The following is a 21,670-nucleotide window of genomic DNA, read 5'->3' on the forward strand; positions in this document are numbered from 1 at the left end:
TTGTAATTACAGAACTATTGCACACCAATCCATGTGGCTGTAATATTAAGTAGACCAACACCATCATTTTCTATTTTTTCTTTTTTTGCACCAAGAAACATGTTCAAACATCACATTATCTCTGTGCATCTCTCAAAATTAAATTTCAGCGAACTTATTAATACAAATCCCAGCACTAAGAATCACAATAAAATTTTCTGTTTCATATTTCAAATGCAAGTAAATAAGACACTTAGGTAATCTTTTTTACCTGTGTATTTTAGAGCATAGGATTTATTTGCTCTAACAAGGAACAAAACACATCAAACATTATTTAATCTGGGAGAAATACCTAAAGCTGTATTTTGTACCGCACAAATGAGAATTTCTATTTCACAGAATGTTCCAATCAGAATATTTTCATCAATTTCATTTTATTCATTAAGGTTTCTTTTAATCTAAGACTGTAGGGCTATGAGCCAGACCCTGGAGAAGAGTTAGGATCCTAGGAATCTGGCGATACACCAAATCCAATCCAATTAAATTAAATTCAAATCAAATTTATTTGTATAGATCTTGCAATTGACAATTAACAATTGACATCCTCTCAAAGCAGTTTTACAGAACATAAACCTAAAACGAAAGGTTATTATAAAGAATAATATAAAAATTAATAGAATACAAAAATTCAAGATTAATATCAGATATATAAGATATTAATAGATATATAAGACTTGTTTGTATTTATCCCCAATGAGTAAGTCTGAGGTGACTTAGGGGACTTGTGGTGAGGAAAAACTCTTTGGGTGGTAAAGGAAGAAACCTTAAGAGGAACCAGACTCAAAGAGGAACCTCATCCTCATTTGGGTGACACTGGAGGTGTGATTATAAATATACAGTCTGATAAATGTTGTATTCCGCTTCATTCCACTTAAAGACACACACTGCCCACTATCACACAGTTGTACACTGGATTTCCTGTGTCACGTTTCTAAACTGCTCAGCTGCCAGTACATTCACAGGTGGGAGACGCTCTAAAGCCTCCATCGATCTAGAGCTCCCTGTGGACTCCCTGCTGCTTTTCACATGGAAATCAAGCCCTGTTTCATTAGGTGATCTTTCAATTCAGGGAATGGTCCAGGCAAAGATAGCTGACCATCTGCCACCCGGACATAAATATAACAAAACGAGGGAGAAATCTGAAGCATGGCAAGAATATTATACAGAAGTTTTTTTGGGGTTTTTTTGGGGCTACAGGTTAACACGTGGCTACTGAAATTATTTGAAAAGAGTAGAGCTGGAAGAAGAGGGTGAGACATTAAAGTTATTTCATTTTGTCATTGTGGATCCATTTCATCAGCTCTATGGGACTATTCGCCAGCTGTCTGGGGCACTCGCCTCTTGTTTAGCTCTTTTGTCTCTATTCAACTTAACCACAGCACCACCACAACAGAAAAGCGTGTGTATTCACACAGACTCGGAGGTTGGATAATTAGTAGAAGTGGAGGTGGAGGACCAAATGTATTTATTTATTTATTTATTTATTTATGGATTATCTATATACAAAAACTAATTTTTCACTTTTATTTATTAGTAGGCGATGGTTATTCAGGCCTGCTTTGGTAGGGTGTTTGGTAGTAGGTCAATGATAATCAAAATTCGCGTTTTATTTATACTGACTCCCCCCTACCTCAGGATGAAATGGTACGACCCAGAGGCAAGCCGTCTCTTTTGAGTAGGTCCGTATTTCATCTGCATTTACAACGGAGTGCCTGTGTATGTGTGTGTGTGTGTGTGTGTGTATGTGTGTGTATGTATGTGTGTGTGGGTGTGTTAATGGATTAAAAAGTTAACAAGATCATCTACAGACGCATCTCGAAGTGAGAACTTAAAAAAGGTATGTTTGAATAGACGTTTAAGATAGATTACATATCAGTTATTTTTGCTTCATTGAAAACATGCAGCTACTGGAATTATATAATTTACTATAATTACTACAAATCATCTATGTTTATTATTATTCTGTCTATATTTCTTATTAATAATGTGTAATTGTGAAATAGTTGTGATATTGCATGGTTTAAACTGATATTGATTTTGCAATGTAAAAATAAATAATAATAATAATAATAATAATAATAATAATAATGGTGATAAAAGTATGCATTCCAACCCTTTGAACATACAAACAATAACAACGACAAAGTTTCATTTAGTAATCTAGGCTACAATAATTCTAATTAAATGTAAAATCTAAATGAAATAAAATAATAAATATAATGAAATAAAATAATAAAATGTTTACAGAGATAAGTATCTTGGAAGCTCAACATTTTTAGAGAACAGCTTATTTTCTAGTACATTTACATTTTCAGCTTCAATTAAATGAAGAGGCAAATTAGCATGTGTTTACAGTAGGCAGATCAATGCAGCAGATGTTGCACTCATAAGCTTGATTAGCATCCTTGTTTTCACAGTACCTCTTGAGTGCAATGATATACCACTGATTAAATCATCCCAACTATTATGATAATGACAGTTTGTTAGTTATTACTGTGTGTTACGGTTTACAAGTCCAAAAGTTTTATTACGCAGGCAGTCTTGGGAAAAAAATATGTAATATAGTTTGTATCCTTTGACATATTAATATTATTTGCCTTGTTGTGAACAAGCAGAACACTGGTTAAGTGCAGTATGTAAAGCAGCAAGAACTTCGGTTAAACAAAGAACTTTTACTTTGCATTATTTATTACATAAAGAGAGTAGGAGGCTTCTTGCCTAATATGCTTCTAATATATTTTAACTGCACTGAATTTAACATCTAATGTAGTGTAGTTTGGTGTTGCCCATCTCTGTCCTCTTTGTACCAAATCTGTTCCGGTCATGTCATTTCTGGTTTAAATAGTTTAGGGATTTTCACAAGATACAGGACTAAGTCATACTGTAAAGTCGTTTTGCCTCTCCCATAGCATCAGCATGTACGCACTTCAGCACCCCGTTAATTACAGGTTGTGCATACATGCTGGTTCGGGTTCAAGTCTCCCCTCAGACTTTCCAGCATCTAGCCCACTCTGGGAATTCCAAACCGTAACCACAGTGGTAATGAATATGGCATTGGATGCAATCTAAAAGATCCCAGTTCCAAAAGTAAAGAATGGAGTAGACAACACAGCCTACACTCCATAAACACCCATTTCCTGTGTTGTCTCTTTGTTATGCTTCACTGAGATATGAGGATGGGTGGGACAGTACACCACAGCATTTTGCTTCAGATGAGCAAATCACTGCTATGTCCTGTTTGTTCATTTAGTGCAATTAGGTGACTAACTGGACAGACATATTTTTAGGGTGGGGTGGAGTGGAGGGTAAATGTAGAATACATTTTTTTGAGAGGTTGCAGTGGTCTGAATAGTATGTTGCACTAACGGTATTCATCCCACGGTTCTGACCACATTTTTACACGCAGCTAAAAAGAGAGAACTGAAAGAGAATTGTGTACTCTGCATTCTTAGGTTGAGTCAGATCTACCAATAAATTCTGTCTTCTCAGCAAATTGGTCACACTGCTGCATTGATAAAGGAGTTTAGGATTTGCACTACATAAGGTGCAGGCTGCTCTCTGCTTACATTCATTCTGTGCAAAGCTGCATCTGCTTATATGAGTTATGGGCCTAAATAAGCATAAAGCCACAAGGGATTCTACAATAGCATCCTGGAAAATGCACCTCATTCAGGAAAAGGTTGCAAAGATTAAAATGTCTGGTCTGAAATGTATAAAACATGTTACACTGCTAATTTGGCAACAATTCAAAACTTGTTTTTGTGTGACCTAGCATTGACTTATCATAAGAAAGATCATTTTCTTGATATGAAAAGGCCTTTTCATCTGTATGAAGGTTATTAAAGGTTAGTCTACACCCTTGCAGACACGTGATAGTATGAGGGAGGTATTTTTAATATTCAGTTGAATCAAAGTGGGTCGAAATTAAAACCATGCTGGAATAAATATATTAAAAACTGATTTTTACAAGACAGAGAGTATTCCTGACTAGTACCACTAAAGCTTGTTCTAAGTTGTATATTTTGATCCTTGAAATTAGAGAGTCTTTAAAGGAAATATCATTCTCTCCCTGAGGCAGAGGGAAAGCCCAGACATTGTTCCACTTTAGATCTGAAAAGGAAGTTTTTTGGTGTGGGGGACGACAGGTGCAGGCTCTGAGAGGGGGAGCGCTCTTATAGCCATCTGTTTTCTTTTGGGGTGTTTAGTTTTCCAAACACATTCACCCACACAGTCCATCACCACATCAGCGCGTGTACAGACACACACACGCGCACGTGCGCCTGCAGTGGCCTAGGTCGCCATGGCGCTGTATAGAGAATAAGCCCTGGCACATGTGCACGGTCAACCATGGGGTGTGTTACTATTGTGTTGTAAGACATTAAAGCAGTGGAGGAGGTGTGGGCTTTATTTTAACTAGGATGGGTGGATATGCCAAAAGAGACCAGTTGCACTTTCTCTAGCCTCAGTTGTTGGGTAGATTCCTAGGAGCCAGTGTGCTCAGCATTTGCCTAAGAAGGGTAGGCTATGCATATCACATGCCGCTCATTTGGTTTACAAATAACAAGTGGTTCCTAGACTGAAAGCAATACGATAACAAGGTGTACAAGTTGAAAACAGGAAGTAGACTTGCATTCCATGTTGTGTTTCTGACCCACAGCGACTCAGGATCAACTTATATCTTAAAGCAGGAAACATGGACTGCAAGGAAGAAATCAGTGACTCGGACAGTGGGATCATCTTAAATTCTGGTAAGAACTTAAAACTGCATACCATGAAAAAACTAAATTCTTGGCAAAACTACCGTGGATTGGAGCAGAAAGTGTTTTTGAACCTACAAGATACTGAATAGTATTAATGGCACATCTGCCTAAACCACACTTTTGCCCATATATACCATACATATATATATATATATATGCATTGTGTTCACTTGTGAAGGTCCAGACAGTCCTACATCTCCAGTGAAGGACCTCAGCACTCACACACGGGTCATTAGGCTGAAGCACCAGGCTCTGGAGGACAGACTGGAGCTGTGTCTTCTGGAGCTAAAGAAACTATGCATCAGAGAGGCAGTGAGTAATATTTTGTTTTGTTTGCTTTGTTTTTTAATTGATTATATAACCACTCTCATTAATGAATTTAGTTCATGTGTAATTTGTCATATCTCAAATCTATAAGAAAATATTCCATGTGAGATGTGTATTATAAACACTGTTGAAAAACAAATGGCCTTACAAGTATCATAATTTAGTTGATGTGATTGATTTTAATCTAACTCAGTCTGATCTAAAGATTGTAAGGGTTGCCTCAAATGAGCCTTTGGACCAATCAGCTAGTCAGAGTGCAGCACTTTGCTCTTACTGAGCTTTCTTTTGTTCTTCAGTGGAGTCATTAGAACGAGTCAGCAGTGGGCAGTTGTGAAACAGATGCTCTTTTGCAAGATAGTGAGGGTGATTCTTATTCACAGTGGGCCAAGTTTCAGTAAGATCTAGTAATCATTCCTCCATAGAAATCCTTTTTACAGCATAAACATCTGCTAAAAGAATTATAGCCAATACACCTTAAGACACAGATCACTGTCTTTGTTCTTTTTTTTATTATATTTTGTTTTATATTTTATTTTAATTTTTTTAAAGAAAAAAAAATAGAGACAGTGGTTTTTTTGTCTTTTAAGGAACTTACAGGAAAGTTGTCATCTGAATATCCTTTGCTGCCGAATGAGAAACCACCACAGATCAGGCGACGTGTTGGAGCGTCCTTTAAACTGGATGAAGGGCTGCTTCCTCATGGGAACGGAGAGGTAATGGAACCAACGTTCATATTTCCTTTCATTTTTATATTAGCAAAACTACAGATAAAAATATGATATTATTCATTCTTTCATTCTGCTTCTACCGCTTATCCGAACTACCTCGAAATCGATGAATTATTTTTTCTTGATTAACTTAATTAATTTAATTGTAATTAGAATGTTAATTTTAATGTTTTATTTATTTAACAGAATAATCAAATATATCGTCAAATATATCTTTTTACATCAGTACATAAATAACTATTTTTATTGAATTAATATTATTAATTACTAATTAATTGTATTTAGTTTTGAACTTTCATTCAGATGACTAGGCTACTCATGAGAACCCTCACATAATTATTGCCCTTTAACACACTTTAACACACTTGTTTGAATGGGCTCCCTTTAGAAATCAGAGTTGCATTCACTTGAGGCTGATTTGGCCCTCCAGCGACAGATATATGAAGCATCCCGAAGGCTGTCCCTTGAGGAACACATCAGCAAGCCGGTTAGGAAGAGCCGACTGCAGCAATGCAAACACGAGGAAAAGAAAATGAAGGAGCTACAGGAAGCTGTGTTGAAACACTGCATTAACCAGAGCTGTGTTTCACCAAAGACCTGCCGTTCCTCCAGGCAGAGAGGTAAGAGTCTGATTCTGACTTGCGAACTTGTCACTGTTGTTTTCGTTACATTGGATGCCAGCATGAGTGGCTTTCTCCCCAGTATTTAATGTATTATTATCATTATTATTATTATTATTATTATTATTATTATTATTATTATTATTATTATTATTATTGGAGTTTCTTCGCCTGATGCTTCAGATGTTTCCTCTGGAAACTCCTCCTTTGGTTTCCTTCCCCAGTTCAGAGTATTGTAGGCGGATTGGTATCTCTAACTTAATAGACTCCACATTTATCATAACCCTGTGTAGGATAAGTGGCACAGAACAGAAATGAATGGATGACTACTGTCTAATAACCACAGCATGACATTTTACTGAGAATCTGCTTAACAATTTAGTCTCATGGTTTGAATGTCCCTTTTTATTTTCGTGAACTTTATATGTCTTAATATGTAGACCATCAACAAAGACATATTTAGTGTCTGCCATTTGCTACTTTAGTTTTTTCAGTGGTGTGGCATTCCTAGTTAAGCTAATGAGAAAGTACCTAAACCAAAATATTTGTCATAAACACATAACCTGTATATACACAAGCTTCAATTGTCACTGATAGGCAGTAACCCGAGTGTGTATCAGTTGAGACTGACTTCCATCCTTTGTTAGCTACATTAGTTCTCAGACACACACATTATAGCTGATAGGTTACAGTTTTAGTAAGTGAAAAAATACCCTACATCCATTTTTTCATATTTATTTATGGGTTTTTTTTTTAAATTTAACAGTAGAGATGGATGTCAAAAGTAATCTCTTAACTGCTGCGTAATGATATACCGAACCTTTAACTTCTGTAATGGCTATATAACTCTTCTACAGCAATTAGAGTTGATAGGATTAAAGGATATTTCTTAACGCATACTTTTATGCAATTAAACACCTACCTTTGTGCTTTGGTTTTGATTTCTAGATCTGTGCATATCTGACGACAGCTCGCTGTCTGATGCTGCTGTCCATGATGATGGTGAGGAGGGCCACTTCATACCTCATACAAGTGAAATATAAACATAAGCATTTTTGGTCTAAATGAAATATTTTTTTGTCATAGATTTAGAGCCAGGCCCATTATCCCCGATGACTCTAGACTCTGGGAGTAGTTTCCAGCATGTACTGACCCTTTCGCCTCGTCACGGATCAAAGCATGCAGGTTCCAGATCCAGCAAAGAATACGACCGATCTCCAATCCAAAATATTCCTTGGAGAGAATCCAGTCTGGATCAGCCATATCAGAAACACAAGAAGCTTCCCTCTGCCAGCAGCAGCAGGTCAAGGTAAAGCTAATGGAAATTTGCTAGCCTAAAAGCTTCAAGAGACATGGTCATTTGTGTGATTTTGAATCGTCCTGAAACAATAGTATCTATTTTTCTATGCTTTTAAAACATATAAATACTATTTTTAAGAACAAAACTATTAGTGCACCGTTCTTCTCCTGTCAATTTGCATCCTTGTGGCCAAATTTCTGATCACAGTGCAAGCACATAATTTGACCATTTTAATGAATCTGTTTGCTGAATGTTGTCCTTGATAGTCATTAAATAGTAATGAATCCATTTCCAGTGTAGCATTAATAATAATAATGTAATTAATAATTAATAGTAATTAATAATTAAATTAAGTTAATACTTAGTAATTAATAATTAAATCAATTTGGCTAAATAAAGCTATTGATTAAATTACTTGTAGTGTCACTAATGTTTCCATAACGACAAAAAATCAGTCAATCAGTTTAGCATAGACTGTGGAATGAGTGATTTATGACACAATCTGTATGTGTGTGTCAGCAGCAGTCCAACAGGAAGCTCTATAGATCAGAGACTGGATGACATTCCTCCTGCTCCCCAGTTCGTGTTCAAAAGCCTGGCAATGCGCAACAATAACTCCAGCAGCACCCCGTCTACCCCAGAACTGCCACTGCGCCGCCACATCTCCCAGTCCTTCAGGTAACCCAATCTGAACAGATAATTTCAAACTGTGTGTTCCATATGCAATATTCTGTTTAGTTTAATCATCTTTAGACAGAACTGCACCTGAAACTGTATTCGGTATAGGGGCAGAACCAGGGGTTAAATGGTACAGTGGTTGAGGATTGCCGAGCTTCCCGAATGATCAGTTTTATAAAGAACAAACATAGCTGAGATTTAATGGTTATATTTGATAGAAATATGAATCATAATACACAGGATTCACACTCCTATAGAGGAATATATTCTTATTTAAATGTAACTAAATCTATTCCTTATATTACATTGCAGGTATTATGTTTCCACTGTACGTCCAATAAAATTAAAGATATTTTTGCCTTTTTTAGTTTTTTTTGTTTTACAAATTAACCAGATATAGAAAGAATCAGACTTAAGGTCACTTGTTGTTTGTTCAGTTAACAAACACGAGGAACATAAGTACTGTTTTAGTCTCTTTTCTTCTCAGAGCTGTGTATAATAAACCATAAACTGAACATCGCTGTTCCCACACTGCTGGCACCTATAATAGAACCAGACTTTGCCCCACCTTCTAATTCCCATTTTAACTCTGGGCCTGAACACAATGACAAATTTACAGTATACATATAACATGCAGTATTTTAGTGTCTGTTTCCATTTGCACGTTTCTATATCGTTTTTATTTCGGTTTATAAAGGGAATCGTTCTCAGCTTTCAGTGAGACAAAAACAAAAAATAAACAGCAGTAACAATTTTTGGTTGAAGTTTGTCCTTTCAATATATTCAAGTTTTACAAATATTGCAACATAATGTTTGAAGTACTGCATCAACTTCTTAGCTTCTGTACCAGTAGAGTATAATGCTAATAAAAATGAGCCCAGATTGCATTAGAATAATAAAACGAGTTTAGCTTTATTGTTGACGTAATATAAGAACAGAAATAGTCCATTTTAGTGTTAATCTGTGTGGTGTGTTCAACTACATTTATTTTTCACATATTATTTAAATAAAATATGATTATTAAGTTTTTAAACATTTGGATTTTTCTTATGCGGTTATACAGTATGTTATGATGTTATGATCAACAGGTTTCCCAGAACCAAGCCAGAGGTAAACAAACCGAGTTTAGATCTGAGCCGTGGAAGGACGAAGCTCCCGCGTCGCCGGGTCACTGACTTTGCATTAGCTTACTCAGTGCAGCGTCTGTATCAGTGCAGCTCAGAGGACAGCAGCTCGGAGCACTCCATATCCTCCTACAGCAGCTCATCCAGCCATGAGTTAACATCTGAGGTGACCATAGCCTGCCCACCTCCTTACGGTTTTCACCGCACCACTCCAAACAACTTCCAGGGCCAGCGCTCCACCAACAACATCCTTCCCAAAAACAACCAAACTGTAAACAAACAAATAAACAAACCCACTGTGAGCAGCCCATGTCACAATAATAGCCATGACAGGATGCTGCCAGAGAGAGATATTAGAAAGCTAAACCTGGATTTGACATCTCTACATACAAATAAACAGAAAATAGAGGTGACATCACCTAAGCGTTTACTTAAACCACCTCCACCGTACCATAGGCTGGCTCGCACACCTTCACTGAAGGAGTATCCCAATCATCCTAGCAGGCTGCTTCCTCGAGATGTTGTCACAAACGATCTCAGGGCATGGCATGAGAGGAACATCTTGGGTGAAATCAAGTTTCTGCCACTGGAACGACATGGGTCTATGCGTGCTAAACGCACACCAGATCAAGAGCCGCCACCATACCATCAGATCCAGTCTCAGAGACAGGTAAAGACCTTGTTGTTGTGTTCTAAAGATTTCATGTACTGTTAACAGAATTAGAAAACCTAATGCTGAGGAAAGTGGTTTGAATGAATAAATAATATTTATTTAGAATAAAATATAGAAGAAACAGATTGGACAAAGGCTTCTCTGGTTCATTGTTGTTCTGGTTCTTTGCAGACTCCTCAGAAAGTGATCCTCCAGAGAGCTTCTGACGGAACTCCTCTGCAGTGGTATGAAGAAGAAGACTGTGAGATTGTAAGCCAGGTCTAGAAGCCAGAGAGCTGAAGCATCTTTTGCAATTGTTGATGTCATTAATACGTCTTTTTTTTTTTTAAATCTACTTATTGAGCCAATGGACTCAATGATGCTGTCTGATAGTAAAATGCTGATTCGGAGTAAAATGTGAAGCTGAGCCAAATTGATGTGGCACAGATTTTCACCAAATGTGGAGTCCTAAATCGCTTAAACACTGACTGAAATTCAAGTCTGAAAATTACTTAACGGTAAGGCATCATGCCATAATTTCTGTGGTGGTGGTGATGATGATGATGATGATGATGATGATGATGATGATTATTATTATTATTATTATTATTATTATTATTATTATTATTATTATTATTGGTCCATGTGTACATTCACTATTTCTTAAAAAAAAGTCTCCTGAAAAGTACCTTTTCGAGTATATGTTGTGTCTGGTACACAGTTTTCTATTCCCTACTGTTTTGGAGCACCAATTGTTTAATATAATGTAATACATTATGTATTAATATAATATTTATGTTCTTTTTACGTTTCTAAAATTATTCTCAGTGTATTTCTTATGCCTTTTACAGTTTCTACATTTAAATATTGTTAGATGCTGCTATGCTGTTCATCTGTTTTATAAACTGCCTGCTAGATTTTATGAGTGCAGATATTTCCCTTATTCAGATGTGTCAAAGCGGCAATTCCTCCCTATAATATATATTTGTGTACTAACAATGTAATGTGTATTTAATCTTATTTATAATAAAATATATACTATGCTATAAGAATGCTCATCATGTCAGTATGTCCTACTACACACAGCTGCAATTAAAAGAAACTGCACGGTTCATGTGACACTTGGATAAAACTCTGGCATCTGTATTTTATAGGATACACACAAATGTTAAACTCATACATTCAGACCAGTAGGACACACTTTACATATGGACACAACACTACAAAACCTCACTTTCCTGATGTCAGCAAGTTACTTATACTAAACTATTTATTTAGGGAAACTATAGTAGTGTTTTTTTTGTTTTATTGTTTTAACCCATGCATTTAAATACCATGTTAGATATTTCAAGAGGAATTCTGGACCTGTAAATTATTACTCAATTATTATCTAAATTTTAATGGTTATTATTGTTTACCATCCCTATATACTTACAATACCAAACACTTCAAATACCAAAAAAAAACCCAAGTGTGATAGAAATTTTTTACACAATTTAAGATGTGGTATGTGGAGTTTGTGGAAAAATACAAACAGTATACAAAAAGTCACATCTACAAAGGGAAGATAGTCTATTTATTCTTGTGAAAAATGCCAGTGGAGGGAAGAAAGAAATTATTTATTATGTATTAATATACATTGTAACATAAAGGTGTTACTTGAACTTTTTTTTTGACTGACATACTTAACATGTCACTTCTTAAATTGCATATGGATATGCATAAGATAACAGTGGAAACTAACTGAATCATACAATACGTTATTCCAACCCATTATTTTAGAGGTTTTATAAAATGGACAATATGCCAAAAATAATTAACAGCACAAACTCAAGCATGGGAAATAGTTTGTAGCGCCTACAGGGTCCATCTGTGCTTTCTGGTAATCCTGTTTATTTCTTCACATTGTGACTAACTATTTAATCTTATTAAGAGATAAAGATGAGCGTCAGTGTAGCCACTAACTCCATTTAATTCAATTTCCCATAATAGCAGTGTTTGGAACAGATGGCTAAAGTTAGGGGAAACATCAACAAACAATTTGGCTCAATTTGAAGCAGCTAAAAAAAACTCCAGCTACCAATACATGGTTCCATGAACACCAGATAACCATAAAGGGCTTCTAGAAACAATCCAGATGCCTGTTTGTGCATGTAGGAGTGCATGTCAAGTCCTTCAACAACATCACAAGTGACTGCATGACAGTATTAGTGACAGGTATCACAGTAATACCACCATTATTCCTGAAGTAAACTCATAGCATGTTTTCCCACCGTTAGAGCCACACGGTGATGCCCAGGGATATGTAGGCTCTAAGTAAGCAGGAGAAGCAGGAGTAAACTCGCAGTCATGTTAGTGGATACATTTCTAGTCTGATTATAATGCCCCAACCCGCAGGACATTTATTCCGAGGAGTGTCCGAGAAGTGGCTAAATATATTGAAATCTGAATATTAAGCGTGCTACATACGAACACCTAGTGGATGAACCATGGACTTTAAAGGTTAATTTCCACTTCAACTGAAAGATTTTTTCCATCAAAATATATTACACATGAATAAAACACTATCAGAAAACAATTGATGAGTATTTTATACGATACACAATATATTGTTTGAGGAGTGCAGTTAATGCCACTAAGCACCTCATAAATTTTCAAGCAGTTTACTCATCTACAATGTTTATTTTTCAAGTATCTTCCAAGATTAGAAATATATTTTATATATATTTTTACGAGTCACAATACTAAAAAAAAAAGTCAGGGTCTGAAATTTATAAGTTGTCATAACTTCGGTGCAACACATCACAAGAGAAAACAGACAAGTTTTGGATTCCTCCACATTTATTATAGAAAGGAACAGGACAGAATCCCTAATAGAGACGCTGAGGCTTTCCCATGGTGCTCTTGATGTAGAGAGCTCGGACATTCTGCCAGTTCTTCTTCAGCAGAGACACCAAGAAGTTAACAGAAAGATGAATGTTGTAGACCAGTTCATCCTCAGACATCCTAACATGGCCCACTGCCACAGCCAGACACAGCACCTGAGCAAATCATATACACAAAAACATTAATACACTGTTCACTGCCATAAGGCTCACATTAGTGAGTTCACAGTCACTGCATTTAACTGTTCTACAAACTGTACCTTTTTCATCTGGAACTTAATTGTGGATTTGACCTCATCCACCTTGGTATTCAGGTTCTCGTTGTGGGTGAGAAGAGAAGGGAACTTTCCAGCTTTGTTCAGGCCAGGGCCCAGGATACGAGGGATCTGCTTTATCAGGGACTCGGAAGCCAGGAAGGCATCGTATTTCTTAGCTGTGGATCACAGGCAAGTTTTAATTAACCTATCTGCAACAACTGTCTATTAAGCCTCAATATCACAGAGATGAGTTAAAACACCACCACTAGGACATTGTTCAGTACAGTGAAACTTTAAAGCAGTGTATGCTCGTTTAAATAAGAGCTCTTCTGATTCACACTCGGCATGATTGCTAAAATTATACAACACAAATCCAATGTGATCAATGTGTACAACAATTCTGTAAATATCAAGGGCACTGATTAACTCAAACGAATCACTTGCTGAATATGATAATCATGAAAAGAAACAGGAAAAGTATCCTGAAGTAGATGACGTGTGCCAAAGTTTGCGTTTTGTTTGCAGCCACCCTAAATTACTCCTAGTAAATCACTAAATATGGTGAATACCTGTATTAATTACCGGTTTAACCATATACGAAAAGTTCAAAATTCGAAAATATACCGAGTTTCTTGACCAGCTTCTTGTTCTTGTTGAGCTTTTTGAGTGCCTCAATGTCCATGTGTGGCATGTCAGCAGCCTTGGCTTCGTCACAATGCTGCTGGTCACCAAGAACACACACCGAGAACTTGGGACGTGGAGTGGTCTTCAGCCTGTCAAGGACAAAGGAACAACCCCAATGATACCACAGAGAAGCAAACTCTCGCATGCCAAGTGATGCAGAACTGGAGTCTTACCCATACCACGTTGGCCAGCGTAGGATGCCGAAAGCACAGTCATAATTAAATTGTCGGCTTCAGGATTAAGGCACACAGTGCCAAACCCGTCAGCCTCCCCTCATGTTTTAAGACCCAGGGTAGGGGTCCGTCTGCTTTAACAGCCCAGCTCTGGGGTGCAGGCAGACTACCCAGGGCACTTCTCTAAGCCTACCACTAGCCTACCCAAGTTATTCAGCTCAACGTAAGAATGAGCATGATTTTATTGAGATAAGTTCAAAAATGTTCTACAATTTATTAGCACACTCAGGCAAGGTAGGGTGCAGGCCAAGAGAAGGTTGGGTGAAACAATAAAGGACCGAACCTGACAGTGCCTGAGAAACGCTTGTCCTTCTGGGGATCATAGTTCTTCAAGCTGATCTGCAGCTCCACAGTTTCCAGGAACCTGAACAAGTAAGCATGGTTAACATCCATGGAATATTCAGGGAAACAATTTTAAAATTACTTCAGTATTTTTGTACTATTCTTACCATAATGCAAAGTTCAAATATTTAAACATTTGAGCTTGCGCACTAAAGTTTTGTTTAAAAAAACAAACAAACAAACAAAAAAAAGTGTCAAAAAATAGAAGTGTTAAAGTATAAATATCACATTCTTACTTTCTCCTCTTAGAAATGGAGCCAGCCTGGACCTCCCGAACCGCCTCGTACAACATATCTCTCGAGACCTTACTGTAATTAAAACATATATAGACGTTAGGGATTACAACGGGATATGGAAGCCAAGTTAAGCTGTTGGACTACTGATCGGAAGGTCATGGGTTCGAATCCCATGCCCATTAAGCTGCCACCGCTGGGGCCCCTGAGCAAGGCCCTTAACCCTCAATTGCTCAGATGTATAAACTGAAACAAATTTTAAGTCACTCTGGACAAACATGTCTGCTAAATGACAGAAATGTAACATCTTGTACAGCGAATGTAAAAACAGTGACCACTAGAGCTCCTCCATCGGGGCAATCTGTGCTAATGTTGCTAAATGAACACGAATCGTAGCCGACAAACATCTAATACTGCAACAAAATATACGTTAGTGATATAAAGTGTAAAGCAAAACACGTGTATTATTCTTTGAACGTCGGATAATTCCCGGATTTCATCGGATTTAGATTTGAGTTCCGAAGTAAACTTCGACCAGCCGGTTGTTCACCACAGACGCAGTTTTTACACTATTGTAATCTTCCTGAAGGCTCATTAACAGCAAACATTCAAATATAATACATTTATATTATCCAATCTACACACTTTGCTTTAATAAAGTAAAATATGTAGAAATTATACAAGTTTTAACAAGCTTTTTGTCGTACCTCATTTTAGCTAGTCTTCCCCTGCCACACGGAGCTTGAAAAAGGAAGACCTACAGGAAGTGACGACAATTATAGGCGTCTAGAGTCAAACTCAGGCTGCCGAAGCGCCCATGTTTGCTGTGGCCGAATAAGGTCACTTTTATTACTAATATAGACCTTATTCATGTTTGAGTTTTGATGATGTAACTCATTTAATACGCTATTAAAGTTCTTTTTTTTTAGTCAAGTGAAATCACCGGCGCTCCTGAAATTAAATGTGTAAATATACAAATAAATAAATTCTTACATTTATGATTTGAAATAGGACAAAACGATGTATATACAGTATCATTCTCTATACTTGTTCTGTTCAGAGCTATTATAAAGTACAGCTACGTCTACAGGTTGGTGCAGCGATGCAGTGTGAATTGTTGGAACAAACCTCACAGCTCCATGGTCTCTGGTTGAATCCTGTCTGTGAAGAGTTCTTGACTCTTTATACACATGGGTTTCCTGTGGTAACCCTCTACATCTCAAAACCATAAAGAGGTGGATTGATGAAGATAAATAGTCACTAGTTGTTACTATGTGTGTACTGTGTGCACAGTGCCCTAGTATGGAGTGGTGTCCCATCCAAAGTGTATTCCCTGCTCAATGCCTTCATTTTAACCATATTCAAAATGACAGTATTCTCTTGACCAGGGGCGCCACTAAAGGGGGAAAAGTTAGGATGATTCTAAGGGCCCATGCACTTGTGGGGCCTCCAGAGTCGTGTATGTTTGGTGCAAAATGGGTGTGGTAGGGGACCCAGTCTCATTTTCTTTCATAGGGCCCAAAATTGCTAGTGGCACCCCTGTCACCCCTGTTGACCACTTGTCCTAATACTAACTAAACTTCAAACTGCAATACTTTGTCTAATGTCCCCCAAGCAAGACAGTCTTGTGGGGTATATTGTATTGGACAAGCATACACAAAAACAACTTCCTAAAACAGCTGAAACCCTAAAACACAAGGTGATTTCCACTGACTCTCATGCTGCCTTTATACAGATTCATATATCATTAATCTTTTTTAATGATCTTTTATCATAATACCTGTCCTTCTCATACTTATGCACAGCATGTGGTCTGTGCATTCATTCTGCTGGGAATCCACAATGCTTACAGTTTTATTACAAAGAGACATTCTTGTTCAAAGTGATCACAATAACTGCATCATTTGATATTTTGTTGTCCTTTTGGCTGCTCTCTGTTCAGGTTCACCACAACAGAGGCACAGGTTTAACTCTGGATGCCCTTCCTGATGCATCTCTTTCATTGTTTCCAGGCTTTGAACAGGCATTGAGAGTTAAACCTTCAGTGGATGGGTTATCTCCCTGCCTGGGAATTGAACCCGGGCCACTGCAATGAGAGCCCATGCTTCCATCATTTGATATTTAAAATTATTGATCAATTCAAAATCCAATTAACATGAGAAATATATAAACATGCAAACCCCAGTGTCATTATGAAATATGGCTACTTATTAAAATATTTACACTTGATACCTTTAGGTGTAAAATCTTTATTTTTTAACAAAACTATATTTAATTGACATTAATGCGTTTTAAAGCAGCTTGGAGGGACTTCTTCAGGAAAGTCTCATTAAATGAAATACAGCAGGATAGTGTGTGCTGACACGCAGCAGTCACCTGAGAGAGAAACACAGAAGCAGAGAAATATTAAGATAAATATGTATAAATGGCCAAAGTAATATTTCTCAAAATGGAATGTACTAATGACCATTTTGGGTTTAATGAGTAACTATTTGATATTTTCATTTATAATTATTATTCCAATAAATGCAAGCATATACAGAACAATGTTTTACATACAGAATCAACACAATAAATGTTTAAATTGAAAAGCACACTTATACTGATGATAGCATTAAAATAAGCTATTATATGATATTAAAAAGCATCACAAATGACCTTAGAATGCCACTGTCTGACTTATTTGATTATTTGACTCACGTGTGACTGGAACTTTGTCAGGACAGTGAGCATCATTTTAGCAAACTTCATAGACTTGGTGAAGTGTGGAGTCTGACTGCTCAGTTTATTGGTGAACTGAGAAAAAATCTCTTCACTCAGCTCAATCTTTAGGAAATGAGATGTAACCAAATATAAGATATGTTCATCAAAATAACATCATTATAAAGGAAAAGTACTCAATCAATATACAATATCCCCCCCAAAAAAATTATAAAATAAGACACATACGTAAGCTCTAAGTTTATTTAACGTGGAAATAAACAACCTGAATTAATAAATTATAGGATATACTGAGTTCTAAACAAATCATAAATATTTCAGTTTAATTCAGTTATTTAATGTGCTTCATGGTGAAATTGTCCTAAAAGCAAATTAATCGTAGCTTACCTTTAAATCCAGCAAGTCATGGATGACTGACAAAACACCCTCATTCCAGGGAACCATAAGCGTCATCCTGGATAGAGGTAACTTGTTAAATTGATTTGAAATGACATGAAATCTCGTGCAAACTTCAGAAATATGTGTCTTAGAAAATCTGTTCAAATCTTTAACTCACTGAAATACAAGAAGCCTGTGATAGGGTTCCAGGCAGTCTTTCACCAGTCGACAGAGCAGTTCAGCCTGGGCATTGCCTGTGGGGAAAAAAACACTGATTTAATATGCAAAAATCAGATTGTGTTGTGTTTTCTCATATGAATTTTAAAAAGATTTTTTTCACCCAAACCTGTTTGCCCTTCCTTTATGAGTGGTTCTATAAGAGCCTGACAGGTCGGCCTTGGGTAACGAGTGCACAGAGACGTTATGGCTGTGACCAGACAGCGGGAGGGTGGCTCACTGAGGGAACGAACCTGAGGGACAAAGTGAGAACATAACTTATCTACAGAACCCTTTTAGCCATCGTAGGTCAAGTTGGACACACAACCAGGAATGAAAAAATGATATGAGTAGTGTGCTTCTGATTACATATAACTGTGTAAAGGATTAAGTATTTGAATAAACTCATAAATAATCATTATGTCGCAGATAGCACAGTCACAGTGTTACAGTGAAAAATCTTTTTTTTATTTTTTTTTAAGATGAGTAGAAGATGACATCCATCCATTTTCTGTAGCTCTTAACCTAGACAAGGTCACAGGAAACCTGGAGCCTAACCCAGTGGATTTAATCAAACACACTAACAAGTAAAGGTACAGAGCTGCCTAACAACGCATATCTTTGGACTATGCAATTAAATGCCAGAAGCACAGGGTGAACATGCAGGGATAAATATAAATAAATCATTTTAAACATTTTTATTCAGAATGTTTAAACATTTTTAGAAGTCGTCGTCTTTATTTTTGTCACATTACAGCACAGTGAAATTCCTACTTTGTGTATCTCAGTTTAGGAAGTTGGGGTCGAAGTTGGGGTCAGCCATGATACAGTGGCCCTGGAGCAGTGAGGGATAAGGGCCTTGCTCAGGAGAATAACAGTGGGCTCTCTGACCTTCTGATCAACAACCCCAAGCCTTAATCACTTGCGCTACCACTGGTCTTAAAGTGGAGATCTATAAAGCTGCTTTGCTGCAATGTTTATTGTTAAAATCAGTTCTCAAATAAAACAGAATTGAATTGAACATGAAAGCTCCACGCATGCAGGACAGAGGCATGAATTGAACTCCCAACATCAGAAAAAGGAGGCAAACATGCTGACCACTATGCCACTGTTTGTCAGACACATGGTTTTGCATGTGCAAACATCTACACCCAACTTTACTAAATGACTCTTAGATGAGTCCAAGTGTGTGTATGATGTGGATGAAGTGCACACCTTGCCGAGTAAAAGGTTCTTGATGATAACTGAGGCTGTGCTGTGGCTGAGGTCTTGAGACAGAGCCAGCACGCTGCTACAGAAATGTGGTAAACTTTGCTCAGACGTTTCAGGTAAACACAGCATTGCACAAATCACCTTCAGCTGCTCAAAGACACAAAGGAAATGTGATCAGTATTAAATGTTACACACATTACCTGTGAATGAATCACCTAAACACCAGAACAGTTTGTATGTGTAGTGCATCTCCAACAGTTCAGATCAGTACCTGAATTGCATCACATTCATTTAGCACTTTAAGTGTAGGCACACAGCTTTCATCCCACTGCAGTGAAACAAGAAGAGCATGACTGACACTACATTTATAACAGTAATCATTTTCAATCAATGATAAGAAAAATAAAAATGTAATACCTCGCTTCCAGAGTCCAATAATTCTTTTATCAAAGGAACAGCTGCCTAAGAAAAATAAATCCAGTAAATGTTCATTTTCTTAAACAAAACCTTCAACGTCACAGCATGTAAATACACAAGGCTATGTTTGTAATGGCTTGGAATTAAGTTAGGTGATTGTATGACCCAATATTACAGTTTTCGGATGACACAATGAATTAAAAGCAACACACGTCACTGAATAATTCAATAATTTGAAAAACCCTATCATGTTTATAGCTTTAAATATGGAGATAATTCACATACCTGTTCTCCCAAAATGTTTTGATAATTTGTGCCCATTTCAATTTTACCTTTATATGATCTGGTAAGACATTTCCGTAGTCTTTTTCTGGCACTGGTGATCTTGCTAAAGAATATCCTTCCAGCTCCTCATCCAGCTGCAATGTTTTTACATCTGATTCCTCCTGACCCACAACCCCCTTTCTGTCTTCAGGACCACCGTGAATTGCAAGGTCAGTCTTTCTCCTTTTGCTCTCTGGTTCATCAGCATCAGAATCCAAATGCACCTCTGTGATCTCACTTTTCCTCTTCTTGAGCCCTACATCTATCTGACAATCTCCAGACACTTCATCACTCCTACGTTCATTCAGACAGAGATCCCACCCTTGTTTTTCCCGAAAATCTTTAAACCGATTGCAGAGATCTTTCAGGCTCAGGACGCATTCTGGTGTGAGCAGTGGGTCTTCTCTAAACCCCTCGTCCCCAAGGTCTTTGTACAGCTGACAGATTAAGGAACAAACCCATGGATTTTTCTCAGCGTCTTGTGCCAGGCAGCGGAGCAGAGACAATACACTCTCTCTTGGTAAACCAGGGTGCAGAAGATGCAGAAAACACAGGAGGTCATGCTTAAACACAGCAGGAAACAGGAACACCAGTGGTTTACTGCAACAACAACAAAAAGTCACAAAGAATTGTATCTTCCCACTGCAGGTCTTTGTAACTACATTTTCTAGTTTCTAGTTCAGTCATTTTCTAGAGCTAGTTACCACACATCAAGACACTGTTCAGTTTCTCAAGCCTCCAGACTGGATGGTTGTGATCTCAGGCTGACTTACGTAGTGAGTGTGTGTGTGTGTTCATCCACACACTCCTGGTCCTGACATAACGTCTGCAGGACATCTGATAAAGTGCAGTGAGGATCAGCGGCTCTCTGCTTGAGAAACACTTTATGAGCTCTGTTTATTCCTCCTGTGAGTAAAGTCTGGACCAGAAAGCGTGAGCGACCACCAAAACACTGCAGTAACACCTTCATTAGAACCGAATGTTAGCACATTTAAACTACAGTAAATAAACTTCAGCCTCCTTAAATCTTCTTCTTCTGGTTGTTGTCGAGATAATTGCGCTCTATCCTGCCCTCTACTGTACATCATTATCACTAAGTGTAAACAAGATAGGAAAATGCAATCAAGGTGCTTATAGATCAAAAATATAATATATAAAAATATATTATATAAAAAATATGTATTCAAGACTATTCTAAATGTGTAAATCTAATGGAGTGAACAAAATCTTTGTACCAGACCTGATTTTAATGGAAACATGAATGGGATCTAATATTAGTTCAGAGGATAGGAAACAAGTTGAAAGTACTTCCTTTTCAGGATTGAAAAAAAAAGGGGAAAAAAAGCATGTATTACAATGAATCTGAACACAAGTACATACCAGTCTACTTGATTCCAAAATGTTGCAAACCTTTGCACTAAATGATGCACATGGCTTAAGCACAATTTTGCTCAAAACACTGTGCTGGAATCCTGCACTGTTTGAAAATTGAAGTGTGATTGAACAAAGACCTGTGAACTGAGACCCTTGTTTTTGTAAC

At 37.2% G+C, this 21,670-nt stretch overlaps 3 protein-coding genes across 5 annotated transcripts; 1 reads left to right on the plus strand and 2 right to left on the minus strand.

Annotated features, from left to right (window-relative positions):
• The first annotated feature begins 836 nt into the window (after positions 1-836).
• inavaa (innate immunity activator a) lies at positions 837-11,254 on the plus strand. 3 transcript variants are annotated; one of them, XM_047822845.1, is made up of 10 exons: positions 837-1,876; positions 4,725-4,787; positions 4,978-5,111; positions 5,714-5,839; positions 6,243-6,474; positions 7,423-7,476; positions 7,561-7,783; positions 8,297-8,452; positions 9,541-10,246; positions 10,421-11,254. In XM_047822845.1, the coding sequence occupies exons 2-10, from the start codon at positions 4,733-4,735 to the stop codon at positions 10,511-10,513; spliced, it is 1,779 nt and encodes a 592-aa protein (XP_047678801.1). In that variant the 5' UTR covers positions 837-1,876; positions 4,725-4,732; the 3' UTR covers positions 10,514-11,254. The 3 variants fall into 3 exon arrangements, with proteins under 3 accessions (XP_047678801.1, XP_027022621.2, XP_047678800.1); XM_027166820.2 differs by having other exon boundaries at positions 4,697-4,787; positions 10,421-11,253; XM_047822844.1 differs by lacking the exon at positions 837-1,876 and having other exon boundaries at positions 2,242-4,787.
• A 1,797-nt stretch (positions 11,255-13,051) lies between these two features.
• rpl10a (ribosomal protein L10a) lies at positions 13,052-15,658 on the minus strand. The gene is made up of 6 exons (XM_027167161.2): positions 15,570-15,658; positions 14,866-14,937; positions 14,571-14,651; positions 13,995-14,143; positions 13,374-13,546; positions 13,052-13,269 (listed from the first exon to the last, which is right to left on the minus strand). Exons 1-6 carry the CDS (start codon positions 15,572-15,574, stop codon positions 13,099-13,101), a joined length of 651 nt encoding a protein of 216 aa, XP_027022962.2. The 5' UTR covers positions 15,575-15,658; the 3' UTR covers positions 13,052-13,098.
• A 1,437-nt stretch (positions 15,659-17,095) lies between these two features.
• Positions 17,096-21,190, minus strand: fance (FA complementation group E). The gene is made up of 10 exons (XM_047800264.1): positions 20,904-21,190; positions 20,139-20,730; positions 19,807-19,851; positions 19,661-19,717; positions 19,393-19,536; positions 18,308-18,431; positions 18,140-18,215; positions 17,971-18,037; positions 17,563-17,688; positions 17,096-17,238 (listed from the first exon to the last, which is right to left on the minus strand). The coding sequence occupies exons 1-10, from the start codon at positions 21,098-21,100 to the stop codon at positions 17,134-17,136; spliced, it is 1,533 nt and encodes a 510-aa protein (XP_047656220.1). The 5' UTR covers positions 21,101-21,190; the 3' UTR covers positions 17,096-17,133.
• Positions 21,191-21,670: the final 480 nt, after the last annotated feature.

Source organism: Tachysurus fulvidraco, chromosome 14 (assembly GCF_022655615.1).
Source record: "Tachysurus fulvidraco isolate hzauxx_2018 chromosome 14, HZAU_PFXX_2.0, whole genome shotgun sequence".
Taxonomy (NCBI): domain Eukaryota; kingdom Metazoa; phylum Chordata; class Actinopteri; order Siluriformes; family Bagridae; genus Tachysurus; species Tachysurus fulvidraco.